Here is a 13763-nt window from a genome sequence, read left to right as displayed (position 1 = left end):
GAGGGGCAAGACCATGAGAATTTAAAAATTGAGTTATGCTTGACCAGAAGCCAAGGTCAGTGAGCACAGGGGTGATAGGGGAACGGGATGCTGCTCAAGTAAGAACACAGGCAACAGAGTTTTGGATGAACTCAAGTTTAGGGAGAGTAGAATATGGGAGGCCAGCCAAGAGCGCATTGGAATGGTAAAATCTAGAGGTAAAAAAGACATGAATGAGAGTATTACGGATAGGGTCGGGAGAAAACTTAAACCCCTGCACACTTTCCCTTACTGTGCGCAATCACTGTGGCTTTGGAGAGGAAGATGTGAGTGTTTCTTAGCCCCCTGGAATGTATGGTCAATTTAAATAACAGCCGCAAGCATTCGTGGGTTTAAATAAAGAAGTTATTTATTCAAGCATTCACCCCGAAAGTCTAAATGTGACACCACTCACATGCGATGAGAAAGAGAATGGCGCACTTTTACTAGTTGTAAACAATGGAATAGTTCATATATTTGGCTCGCTATAGGAAAATCAAGCTTTGTGGGCCTGGTAAAGGTGCTGTTTTCACTCTGAAAGGGTGGTTTCAAAAACTGTGGTTGTATGTCACGGATTGTTGTAGGATTCCCTCGAAGAGATGGATGTTCAGTCGGTCACGAAGTTAGTCACTTGTAGTTTCTTCTTACCAAGCGATCAACTTACTTTACAGGTGGATTTGGAATAGGAATTAGGCTGGGAGACCTTTTAGATGTAACATCGCCACGTTTAAAAAGACATCTGTCTACTGCCTTTTCTACTACTGATGTTCTGCAGCTGCGGTCAGTGTAGTCCAACTGAGTTTCTCTCTGGGTCTTGAGATAATTACAGCTTGCTATCTGAAGATAGTCTCGGCCGCATGATCAACTTTTATTTTCCACCCAGAATGATCTGGCAGTCTGAAACCATGGCTACACAATGAGGTACTGGATAAGTTCTTCACACTAATGCAGGATGAATTGGTTCTGCTCAGCCCTCATTGTTAAGGTTCAAACTTGGAGATATGAGCCAGGATTTTCTGCTCCAAGGGCATCAGGCGTCATGGTGGACCTGAGTGGACAATATGGCGAGAAGGTCAAAAATCAGTTTTTGTCGTTGTGAAACCAGTTTGCGATCATCTTCTCTGCCCAGCAATGGCGGGCTGCCTTTCCCACCGTCCAACTTCGGGAACATAATTTCAATGCATTAGCATCTCATCATCTTGCCTGCCCACCAGAATCGTTCCGCGTGCTGGATCATCCGGGCAATCACACCGACGTGTTTCACAACTGAACATAAGTGACGTGCACCTCACAAGATGCACTTGACGTGTGACTTCGAGGTTTGTTTGCTTACCTTGCTTCAAGCAGCACTCGCAGTCTTCAGTGCCAGGCATGGCAGGCAACGCCATATCACTTTTAAGGCGGCTCACAGACAGGTTTCTACTTACGAGACCAGCCGTAAGGCGGGGGCGGCTTTTCAACGGCTGCAGGGCTAGGGCTTGTTTAGGGTAGGGGGAAAAGTGGCCTCAGGCAAGGGAAGAGCCTGCAGGGCTAGGGCAGTACTAGGGAATGGGGTATCCCAGGATGTGTTGGGGGACACACGTTGATCTGTGCAAGTCGCCTTAAGAGGGTGAGGGCTGAGGAGGCAGTCTCCAGAGGAGATGAGGCCAGGTGGAGATGCGAGGGTGTGTGAGAGACATTGAGTGGTGATGTCCCTTGAGCTGGCAGTGAGTGAGATGCCAGCGAATGTGATGCCGTTGTGAGTGTGTGAGTTTAGAGTGATGAGATGGTTGCCTTACCCCAGCGGCACGGATGAGATCATTCATCCCCTTTCTGCACTGGATGACGAACCTCTTCTGTGCAGCGTCGGCACTGGCCACTGTCGCCACTGCCTCCCACACTGGAGCAGTGACACTGATGGGCCTCCTGCAGCCAGAGATGGGGTAGAGGGCATTGTGGTGGCCTTCCACTGCCACCAGCAGGTGCCCTAGAGAGACGTCACTAAATTTGGGGGCTGCCACCTTCTTTGCTTGCTGGACCATCTGTTGCCTGGAGCAGCCCTGGCCTGAAGACATGAAGTAGGCATGCGCCCGGAGCAAGGAAGCGCTGAGGTCACAGCATGGCGGGCAAATCTGAGCCTGCCAGCCAGAAAGCCGGCATGGTCCCCATGATGCATAATTAATGAGGCAGGGTGCGCCAGGATTGGGAAGACAAGGTCCGAAAAGCCGCCCGCTACCGCACTTAGTGCAATTCTGGGACCATTCCACCCATGGAGTCTGTACTTGCATTTTTCATCAATCCACAAACAATAGCAAGTGTAAATTCCACAGATAGTATTTGCCTTTGTATGTCAATTCAAGGGGGAGCACTCCGCCCATAGGCGTTCGAGTAGGAACTTTATGGAAACTTGAGGTAGTCTGTGTAGAAATTGCAGAAGTCACCTGAACCTTGGAGCCACCTTAACAATCTTGTTAGTGACCATCTCATTAAATAAAAGATGGTTCCAGGGAGGTCTATGCTGAGTGCAGTCCACGTTCAAAGTTATGAATAGGACATGTTCCACGGGGCATGACAGTGGTTATCAGCAGATGAGTTGTGAGATCCTGACAGTGAAGAAGGAGAAACAGCAACAAAAACAACACATACCTATTTCATAATTATTATCCCCTTAGATATCTCTTTCATAATTGGATAGCTCTTTCAAAGAGCCAGCATCGTTACAGTGAGCTGAATGGCCTCCTTTACTGTATAATGCTATAGGCAAGGCAGAGAGGGTATATACACAGTTGTACAACATTTCTGCGCCCATTACTAAACATGAAACAAATATGACCGTTTAAGTTGAGCAGGCACTTTTTTGCATTAAATCGGAGACAAGAAATGTATTACTTTCAATATCAAACCTTGAGACCTGCTGCCCTGAAGGAAAACACGTTCCCAGAAAAGCCTATTAACTTGAGACAATTTTCATTTTAGCGGAGAAGGTTGGTGTTGCTGTGACAGTTTTTCAGAACTCCAGCTATCGTGACAGGTTACACATCTGAGCCGGGATGCGATTCTGAAATGTTTCCCTCAAACGCTTTTCTGCATTTAAACCCATCTCGTCTCCCTGTTGGGATTGCCTACTGTTCAGCTGTCACTGCACATTGATTCTGCGACTGAGGCACTGTATTACAGTGGGATCGACTGACACCTGACATGATGTTAAATTGACATCCTGCTTATGAACATAACCTGACCCGAGCTTCTATTTTAGTTGCTTCACCACTGTCGGGCTCTCCTGCGGAAATTCTCGGATTCATTTGAAGGTGTTTGATGCCTGTATGGTGTCTGGGGGATCATTGGCAATCCCCTACTAAGATATCTAATAGCCACATGACTTTCGGGGATTGTTGGAGATTTCCTGAAAAAATATTTGCTATATTTCCAGCTTTAAGGATTACCAGGGGCTCGCCTCATCAGTAGGCGATGTCTGCCTGCCTGTCTCGAGGTGTTGCCAGGAACTCTCTGTGAGGGTATTTGACTGGATCTGGAAATTAGCATCAGGATTTCCCTGCATGTCTGTCACTATCCGCACAAGTGAAGGAGGCAGGTTGATATTTCCAATGGAAGCTGTAGATTTGACAAAGCATTCTACCCACACTCATAGATTCATAAGATCTCACAACACACAAGGAGACCATTCAGCTTCTGTCTGTGCAAGCTGTTTGAAAAATCTGTCCAGTTTCGCTTCCAGAATTTTCAGTTTTCTTTCAGATTTGCAGCTTTCTTTGTTTCTCCTTCTTTATTCTTTGCAAGGTATTTGCTACCGAGCTTGGATTATTGGGGCTTCCCACAAGATGCCAAGGGTTGTTAATCAATGGAGAGAAACACAATCCCTCAACCAGCACTTATTTATCGTTCAGTCTTCATGATTCAAGCTGCCTTAATGTATTAAAGGTGTATTTTAACATTTTCAGTCTGAAACCCCGCCCCGCACATTTACTGGAGTCCGAGCTGATTGACTACAATCTTGGATTCAAGCTGTCTGGCTAGCGTTCTGTCTCACAGCATTAACACTGATGGAAGCTTGTCAGGTTTTTCTCAACCCTAACCGCCCCCATTTCTCTCTGCAGAAGACCTGAAGTGTCCATGCAAATATACGCTGTAAAGCTACAGAGGCGTTATGTTTAGATGTAGATTTTAAACACTGACCTCCAGATTACGAATCTTTCTCCTTATCCCACCTCCTGGCTCCACCCACCCCCACACCCCAGCTCCCATTCAACTCCCAAGAGTTTGTATCCTGTGGGCCTCCCTCTTCCTCCTTACCACAATTCTGTCTTACAACCTTCTTCACACCATTGTACAACTTTACAAGTAATGGGAAAAACAAAACAAATCAAGCTGTAGCCATCGATCGAGGCAGCTCCTTAGCCACGATGGAGATCTTGGACACTGGGGTGGGGTGGTGGGGTGGGGTGGGGTGGGGTGGTGGGGCTGTGAGGTGGTGGGGTGGGATGGCAGGGGGTGGTGGGGTGGGATGGCAGGGGGTGGGGTGGCGGGGGGCGGCTGGCTGTGTTGAATTTTAGTGCCCCCTGTCATAGCTAGAACTCTGAGGAAACCCGTTCCTTAAATCCCAGTGAATCCTTTCGTAATGCAGCGAGGTTATATACCTGGGTCCTGCAGTCTTTTTGGAGAGATTTCAACTATCAATCCTTGCCAGTCGAGGGATTCTGTGATCCCTTGAGTATACATTAGAAAGGGGATTTGAAGCATTCACACCGGCCTTTTAGAATTTTATAAATAGCTTGTTCACAGGCATTCTGGGGGTCTTTGGACTAAATTGAAACTGCAGGCATTTTATCAATGTATCTGACTTGAAGCATTTTGAAAAGTTTTTAATGTTTCTGCATAGCAAGTTGAGAATGACCTGGCCTCATAATCGGAGAGTAGACAGAGAGAGAACAAAGACAAACACCTTGAATAGGCTGCAAAATTTGACCAAGCACATGATTTACCGAGTCTACTAAACCCATGCCAATCATATACTTAAGCCCGTAGACAGTCTGTACTGGGTGAACGGCAGCTTGGAGGAGTTCGCTTTGCAGTAGCCGAAAAAAAGTTTTTTTGCAGGACCATTGCATTCAACAATTAAACATAACTTCACAGCTCATCTAAAGCAAGCTGTGGGGGATGATGTGATCAGGACCAAGTACCGTGGAGACTGGGACATGTAGTTTGAATTTCTAGAAGCAGCATTTCAACTGTCTGGCTCAGAAGTAAAACGCAAAGCAAATCCATCACAGCAATAAGGTCAGCAGGAGAGCCAGTATCTGACCCCACCCACCTCCAGACACCAATCACTGGAATAATTTTAACTGGATATTTTCTATTGCCCCGTGTGAGTGATATAACAAGAAATTCTGACAGGAAAAGACCAGGTGTCGCTGGCCATCAAGCTTGTACCATACTCGTGGCTTGAGCATCAAGATGACACATCCCCTACACCTCCACGCACCACCCCCTCACAACCCGCCCCCGCCACTCCAGCCCCAAAGAGGCAAAAAAAAGGCAAGGCTCACAAGTGGGGGAAAAAAATCTTGCAAACCCCCTGAGGTGATCAAGACAAGTTCAGGAGACCTCATGGACTATGTGTACAGAAACTATCCGTTTACTTTCTGTGTGCTGCGATCTCTGCCCAGCCAAGGACCAGTCTCGCTCCCTCTTTGAACGCGCTCAGAGAGTCAGCTATAGCAGCTGTCAGTGCATTCCAGACACTCTCTACCCTCTGGGAAAAGAGGAACTGCTTAACGTCCAGGCTATTTCTATTTTCCCTGCTATTGTCCTCATGTTCTCCCCAATCTGCCATGGAACACTTGATCAATGGGCATGTAATCCAGCCCTTGCATTATTATATAAACCTCAGTCAGGTCACCTCTAAATCAGTGCTGCTCTAGAGTAAATAGAACCAGTTCTTAAGAAGCCCACCGACTCTTACAGCTACCTGAGCTACAGCTCCTCACACCCTGCTTCCCATTCTCCCAGTTCCTCCGCCTCCTTTGCATCTGTTCCAATGATGACCAGGCTCCGATCCCAGTTCTTTATAACCTAGCTGACTGATTAAGGCAAAGACAAGTCCAACTAGGATGCTGCCAAGACAAGAGCTTTTCTGGTAAAAGTATTGCTGGAGGTCAAACGTTGTTTGCTTAACGTTGGCTCTTAGATCGCACTTCTAGAGGACAGCATCTCAAGCAACAGTTGGGAGGAAGAGGGGAAAGAAGCTGTAGGGTTCATATAGCTGACTATGCTTCATGGCCTGTAGTGATACATTAGAGAGGACATGTAGAAAGGGAGTTATCAGTACATGCACCTCTGAAAATGGGTGTAAGGAAGTGATCACTGACTACAAAAGGCTTACTGGGTGTGAGTATCATTATGAATAGTCAAACTGCTCTGCCAGCAATGTAGTCTCCAGCAGCCTGCTCATTAGATACGAGGATAAGGAATTCAACTTCAGGTACTGACAGTAGCTGGGAGGCAGCTAACATTTAGAAATTCCTCTGCCCGGATCCTTCTCTATGGTGCCCACAAGTTCCCACATATGTTTATATTATTGGTTGGGAGATAAATAACTCAGTTGCTCTTCTTCAGCTAGTGCCACAGGATCTTGTAAACCCACTTAAGAGAGCAATCTCTTAGTTTAGGATCTCATCCAAAGACCACAGTGTCAGCAAGGATTGTGTGCTCAAGTCCTGGGACTGGGGCTTGAACCCACAACCTTCTGACATGGAGGCACGAGTGCTACCCACTAAGCCAAGGAGCCATTCCCTGGCACTGTTTCAGTAAACTAATCATTCGAAAGAGATTTATGTTCAGGGTAAATGAGATTTTTATGAAACATTCCTGGATTCCTGCTGTCATAGTACGGGTATTTTAATGAATATCATCACACTGGTTGGTTTGCATTGTGAGCTGTGCTGTCTCAATCATAGGACAGGGTTGCTCTAGCATGCTGCCAGGATCCAGCAAATATTTACTTTCAGACAGGCTGCATAGATTATAGCACCCATGCGTATGTCTGGGGAGTTTCTTTTTGAAACATATAATATTACATTACACCTATATAAAAAGTTTTTAAGTCCGTCACATTTCAGGCAGCATATATTAAGTGCCAAAATACATATAAAAAGAGAGTACAACTGGCAGCAATTTAATTCTGGTCTTTTCTGTATTGGAGCTAGGAACTTACAAGCACTTTCCAATCTCGACTTCCTTTCCCCTCCAGTTAACCTTAGGATGGCCTATAAAGACAGCACCTCCAACAATGCAGCACTCCTTCAGTACTGCATTGAAGTGTCAGCCTAGATCCAGTCACCGGTGTAGGATTTTAATCCACCTCTTGACTTTCAATGACATTACTATCACTGAATTCCCCAACATCAACATCCTGAGAGTCACCATTGACCAGAAAAATAACTGCACCAGATACATAAATACTGGAACTACAAGAACAGAATAGAGTCTGCATACTCTTTGGCAAGTTACTCACCTCCTGACTCCCCAAAGCCTTTCCACCATCTACATGGAATAAATCAAGAATGCGATGGAATATTGTCCATTTACACGGATGAGTGCGGCTTTAAGAACACTCAGGAAGCTGGACACCATCCAGGACAAAGCAGCCCACTTGATTGAAACCCCATCTTAAGCACTCACTCCCTCCATCACTGGTGCACAGTAGCAGCAGTATGTACCATCTACAAGATGCACTGCAGCATCTTTCTAAGGCTTCTTCAACAGCACCTTCCAAACCCACGACCTCCACCATCTTGAAGGACAAGGGCAACAGACGCACGGGTACACCAGCATCTGCAAGTTCTCCTTCAAGTCACACACCATCCTGACTTGAAACTATACAGCAGTTCCTTCACTGTCACTGGGTCAAAATCCTGGAACTCTCTCCCTAACAGCAGTGTGGGTGTACCTACACCACAAGGATTGCATAAGTTCTAGAACGCCGCTCACCACCACCTTTCCAAGGGTAACTAGGGATGGGCAATAAAGGCAAGGTGAGAGTGACTGCATTTAACCGAGTGTGGCATCAAGGAACCCTAGCAAAACTGGAGTCAATGGGAATGAGGGGGGAAACTCCCCACTGATTGGAGTCATACCTAGTATAAAGGAAGATGGCTGTGGATGTTGGAGGTTGATCATCTCAGTCCCAGGACATCACTGCAGGAATTCCTCAAGGTAGTGTCCTAAACCCAACCATCTGCCGCTGCTTCATCAATGATCTTCGCCCCATCGTGAGGTCAGAAGTGGAAATGTTCGCTGATGATTGCACAATATTCAGCATCATTCATGACTCCTCAGATATTGAAGCAGTCCATGTCCAATGCAGCAAGACCTGGGCAACATTCAGGCTTGAGCTGAAAGGTGGCAAGCAACATTCGCGCCACACAAGTGCCAGGTAATGACAATCTCCAAAAACAGAGAATCCAACCATCTCCCCTTGAATTCAATTGCATTACATTGCTGAATCCCCTATTACAGCATTGTGGGGGCTTACAATTGACCAGAAACTGAACTGGACCAGCCACATAAATACTGTGGCTACAAGAACAGGTCAGAGGCTGGAATTCTGCAGCGAGTAACTCACTCCCTGACTCCCCAAAGCCTGTCCACCATCTACAAAGCACAAGTCAGGATTATGATGGAATACTATCCACTTGCCAGGATGAGTGCAACTCCTACAACACTCAAGAAGCTTGACGCCATCAAGGACAAAGCAGCCCACTTAATTGGTGACCCATCCGCCACCTTCAACATCCTTTCCCTCTACTACCAATGTACAGTGGCAGCATGTACCATTTACAAGATGCATTGCAGCAACTCACCAAGGCTCCATCGACAACATCTTCCAAACCTGTGACCTCTACCACCTAGAAGGACAAGGTCAGCAGCTGCATGGGAACACTATGACCTGCAAGTTCCCCTCCTAGCCACACACCAGTGGGCTGAGTGGATGATCGCGAAGTGGTGTCATGCCGTCGTGAAACCAATCGTGCCATAGTGTCCGCTCACGTCACCGAACACGCCCGACTCGGGCAGGCACAGAAAATCCCGGCCAAGATATATGGTGACTGTAGCTTGTTTTCCTTCAGGTAGTTACATGACGCAACGATAATGGAGGTTTTAATTATAGCAATCAACCTCTATCAATTAGTCTACAACAGATACAGACATGCGCCTGAACTATCCCAATCCTACAGGGAGGGGTTTGGAGGCATGACCAGGATCAAAATGAGAGAACTTTACTCTGGGACGATCCAATTAAGTCCCTACTTTGTGTTAATTGGTGACACCGCCAGGATCTTCCCAATGGTGGATGGAGCTCCCTCGCCACTGAAGACAAAGCCCTGACATCTCTTATAGGTATCCTCCCAACGGAAGGCCAAGGAATTAGTTTAAATATCCTCCCCCCTTGTCCTCCTGTTTTCCCCCTCCACACTGATGGCTTGGCTGGTGTGGCCTACTTTTTTTTCACACTTTTACGATTCTTCAGGTTCCTTCATTTTCTCCTACCTACATCGGCAGCATCCACTTTTCCTGTTGGGACTGCTGGCTGGATATTGCTGTAGGTTTTCCTATTGGCCCTCCCTGTTCATCCACCACCCTTATTTCAACGGGGGTCCTAGAGGTAGCTCCTTAATTTGATGCGACTGATATCCTGTATGACCTCCACTTCTAGTTTCCCAACCTGGACTTGAGCCTGACACCATGTTTCCAACGGTCGTAGCAAAATCCAGCCTATGAGGTGATGATAAACCCAGGTGGTGGACTTTGGGAACCATAGGGTCAAAGTCATTTGCATCTCCCAAGCAAGCTACAGTCACCACATACCTTGGCCGGGATTTTCTGTGCCCGCCGGAGTCGGGCGCGTTCGGTGGCGTGAGCAGACGATATGGCACGATTGGTTTCACGACGGCTAGAAACCGCTTCACGATCATCTGCTCAGCCCACTGATGACGGGCTGCGTTCCCCGGCTTCAGATGTCAGGAACCTCATTGTAATACATCAGCATATCATTATTAGGCCAGCCCGCCGAACTCATCCCCCCCCCATCCCCGCCATTCGCTGGATCGTCCAGGAAAATGTGCCAACGTGTTTCACAACAGCACACAAGCAATGTGCATTTGGCGAGCTGCACTTCACTCAGGACATCGAGGTTTGTTTGCCTACCTCGATTCGGCCAGCACTCGCAGTCATCAGCGCCAGGCTTCACAGACAGCACCACATCACTTTTAGGGTGGCTCATGGACAGGTCTCTGCCTACCAGATCAGCCATATGTGGGTGGCTCCTCAACAGCTGCAGGGCAAGGTCTTGCTTGTGGAAGGGGGAGAAGTGGCCTCAGGCAAGGGAAGAGGCTGCAGGACAAGGGCTCAACTGGGGAAGGAGGGTATCCCAGGGTGTGTGTGGGGGGTACATGTTTATCTGTACAAGTGGTCTCAAGATAGTGATACCTGAGGAGGCAGTCTCCAGAGGAGATGAGGCCAGATGGACATGTGAGGGCATATGTGAGAGACTGAGTGGTGATGTCCCTTGGGCTGGCAGTGTGGGAGATGCCAGTGAACCTGTGATGGACTTGAGTGTGTGAGTGTAGAGTGCTGAGATGGTTGCCATACCCTGACTGTATAGATGAGATCATTCATCCTCTATCTGCATTGGATGGCCAACCTCTTCTGTGCAGCATTGGCACTGATCAACACTGCCATCGCCTACCAAGCCGGAGTGGTGATGTTGCTGCCCCTCCTGCGGCCAGAGCGGGGGTAGGGGACATCACAGCGGGCCTCCACGACGCCCAAAGAGCGCTCGAGGGCTGCAGTCTTCTTGTCTTTCGGGGGCATGTCTTCTTTGCTGCAGTCTGGACTGGAAGCACTGAGCGCAGTTGGGCTTTAAATGTGGTGCCTGGTGTGATGAAGCGGCGAGGTGACAGCATGGCAGGCGAATCGGAACCCACCCACCATGGAAATGGCCTGTTTCCCAGGAACGCATAAAAAATAAGGTGGGTTCGGGACGATACGGCATGAAAATCCGCCATTTGCATTTGTGCAAATCTGGGACGATTCCACCCCTTGTCTCAAATTACTCACACTGTATTCCAAAATATCATTTTCTCATTTGCATTTAGATGAATCGATACTAACTCTTTCCTCCACCTTCCTATGAGCCTGTTACACAGATTGACTGCTCTCTCATTAGTCACAGCCTAGTTTTGAATATACCCTCATTTAAGTTCAGGCTGTACCTTCCAGTTGATGACAGCTGAGCTCCCTATTGGTCTGTGCATACATCACTATCCATTAATGCAAATGTTTGAACCTTTGTGTTGGGATAAGATGCAAAAATAACAACTAGATAAATCATGTTGACGGCAATTTTGTTGACACCAGTTTTTTTTATGCATTGCACCTGATTTTTGCATCCCTTGAATCTGATGGGTTGTTCACTGGTCTGGAAAAGTGCACATCTTTGTTCCATTAATGCTGCTGGAGCAGAATTGTCCATATGTTTGACATTAAGCATGAACTCGTAGAAGTAGAGAAAATGGAAGAATCCAGGATCTCATGTCATCAGGAATCTCGTGTCATCAATATAATAAAAACAGAAAATGCTGGAAAATCTCAGCAGGTCTGGCAGCATCTGTGAAGAGAGAAACAGAGTTAACGTGCCAAGTACAAAATGAACCTTCTTCGGAGCTTTATTTCAGATTTCCAGCATCCACAGTATTTTGTTTTTGTTTTTTTTGCTATCAATATAAGATAGAAACTGATAAATCCAACAAAGAATTCACCAGAAACGTTTTTAACCTAGAAGGTGGTTAGAATGTGGAACGTGCTGCAGCACGAAGTGGTTGTGGCTAGTAATATGGATGCCTTCAAGGGGAGGTACGATGAGTACATGAGGAAAAAGGAATAGATGGGTGTGCAGATAGTTAGACAACAAGGACTTGGGTGGCAACTTGTGTGGAGTGCAGACACCAATATAGACCAGTTGGGCTGAGGGCCTGTTTTTTTGCTGTAAATTCTGTGTATAGATTCTAAAACCTATTGTGTGATAAAGCAGAGTTAGCTACTGACGTCACTTCTGTAGATAAAATGATGCTCAGTTCTAATTATGGCCTGTTTCTCCTGACCTCTGTTTTATTCTTGGTTTTGTCCAGAACTTGACAGAGGAGTTCCGTCTCGACTATTGTCACCTGTGGCATTCCCTGATTAGAACCGACATGAAAGGTATTGAGATGTACAGCAAGCGTCTGGGGGCCGGAGACTTATATCCACTCTTTGCCTGCATGCTAACGGCCAGATCCTGGGCTTCTATAACCAAAGGAATTGACCAAATGCCCGTCTCCAAGACTGAGGTGAGGACCGTTTGGAAATCTAGCAGGCTTATAATTAGCCTTTGACAAGGCCTTAACAAGGGCTCACAATAGTCCAGATTTGCTTGACTGATTTGCAGTGGGGATTGCAGGATTCACGTCAAAACCATGGGCTGCTGCTGCAGTATATAGTGACCGCTGTGATTCAAATTTTAGCACATTTGTCTCTAAGCCAGAATTCATGGGGTTTAAGTCCCACTCCAGTGACTAGAGAACAAAGTCTAAGCTGGCACTCCAGTGCAGAACTGAGGGAGTGCTGCACTGTCCGAGATGCCATCTTTCCGATCAGAACCCCTTGCTGCCCTCTTGGGTAGACGTGAAAAACTCCAAGGCACTATTTCGAAGAAGAGTAAGGGAATTCTCCTCATTGTCCTGTTAAATATTTATCCCTCAACCACCATCACTAAAATAGATCATCTGGTCATTATTATATTACTGTTTCTGGGAACTTGCTGTGCACAAGTAGTTTGTTGCATTTCCTACAATACAACAGTGGCTACGCTTCTAGTACTTCATTGGCTGCAAAGTACTTTGGGATGTTCTAAGGCAGTGGAAGGCGCCATATAAATGCAAGTCTTCCTTTCTTTTCACCTGGTTGCGTTCACTCATAGGAGTAATTCAGTTATCAGGCTTAAAAAGTGAGATGCGAAAACTGCCTTGCGTTGAGGCCATGTTTTGACAACCGTGTGTGGTGATCGCTGGAAATCACACACACACTGCTCAATATTGGGAAGCTTTGCCCACCATCAAACGAAAATCCACTAAGAATCTGTAGATAAAAGCAAAATACAGGAAATCTGAAACAAAAACAGAAAATGCTGGAAAAACTCAGCAGGTCTAACAGCATCCATGGAGAGAAAAACAGAGTTAACGTTTCGAGTCTGTAGTTACCTTGTGATGCTATGGTCCTGTACACTAATAAATACAGTGGTTGTCATGGAGATATCACTGACGCTGTGAGACCTAATTATCCTCCCACTCCTGACTCTTGGATGCCCGCTGTTCATTGTAGAGGTGTGGATATAGCTGTGTAATTCAATTTAACCAATACGAGTAGCTTTGAAAATGAATTTCATTTTATTTCAGGTTAATGTTCTCATTTTGAAGCATGTTGAACGACCTTTTCCTGTTTTCCTTCTTCAAAGCCCTAATAGAATAAAAGCCTAAATTTCCCTGTGTGATGTCTTAAGACAAAGTAGATGTGAGTAAAATAAAGTCAAAGTAAAAAAAAAGTCAAAAGTAGTAACAACCTTTTCACCTAATTTCAACTCATGCTCCTGTGTTAAAACCCATCCATGGGAACATCTAATTGTAAAACCTTTTTACAGTTTAATCAGGAGACTG

At 46.3% G+C, this 13763-nt stretch overlaps 1 protein-coding gene across 5 annotated transcripts in view; it reads left to right on the top strand.

The window, feature by feature from the left end:
• adck1 (aarF domain containing kinase 1) overlaps positions 1-13763 on the top strand; it is a 509921-nt gene that overhangs the window by 378074 nt on the left and 118084 nt on the right. For all 5 annotated transcript variants that reach the window (XM_078562076.1, XM_078562073.1, XM_078562077.1 and 2 more), the window contains one exon: positions 12204-12401. In XM_078562076.1, coding sequence (XP_078418202.1) covers positions 12204-12401 — 198 coding nt within the window. The remainder of the gene's footprint in view (positions 1-12203; positions 12402-13763) is intronic.

Source organism: Cetorhinus maximus, chromosome 18 (genome assembly GCF_964194155.1).
Source record: "Cetorhinus maximus chromosome 18, sCetMax3.hap1.1, whole genome shotgun sequence".
Lineage (NCBI taxonomy): Eukaryota > Metazoa > Chordata > Chondrichthyes > Lamniformes > Cetorhinidae > Cetorhinus > Cetorhinus maximus.
Note: the sequence above shows the minus strand (reverse complement) of the source record. Positions and strands in the feature narration are given on the sequence as shown.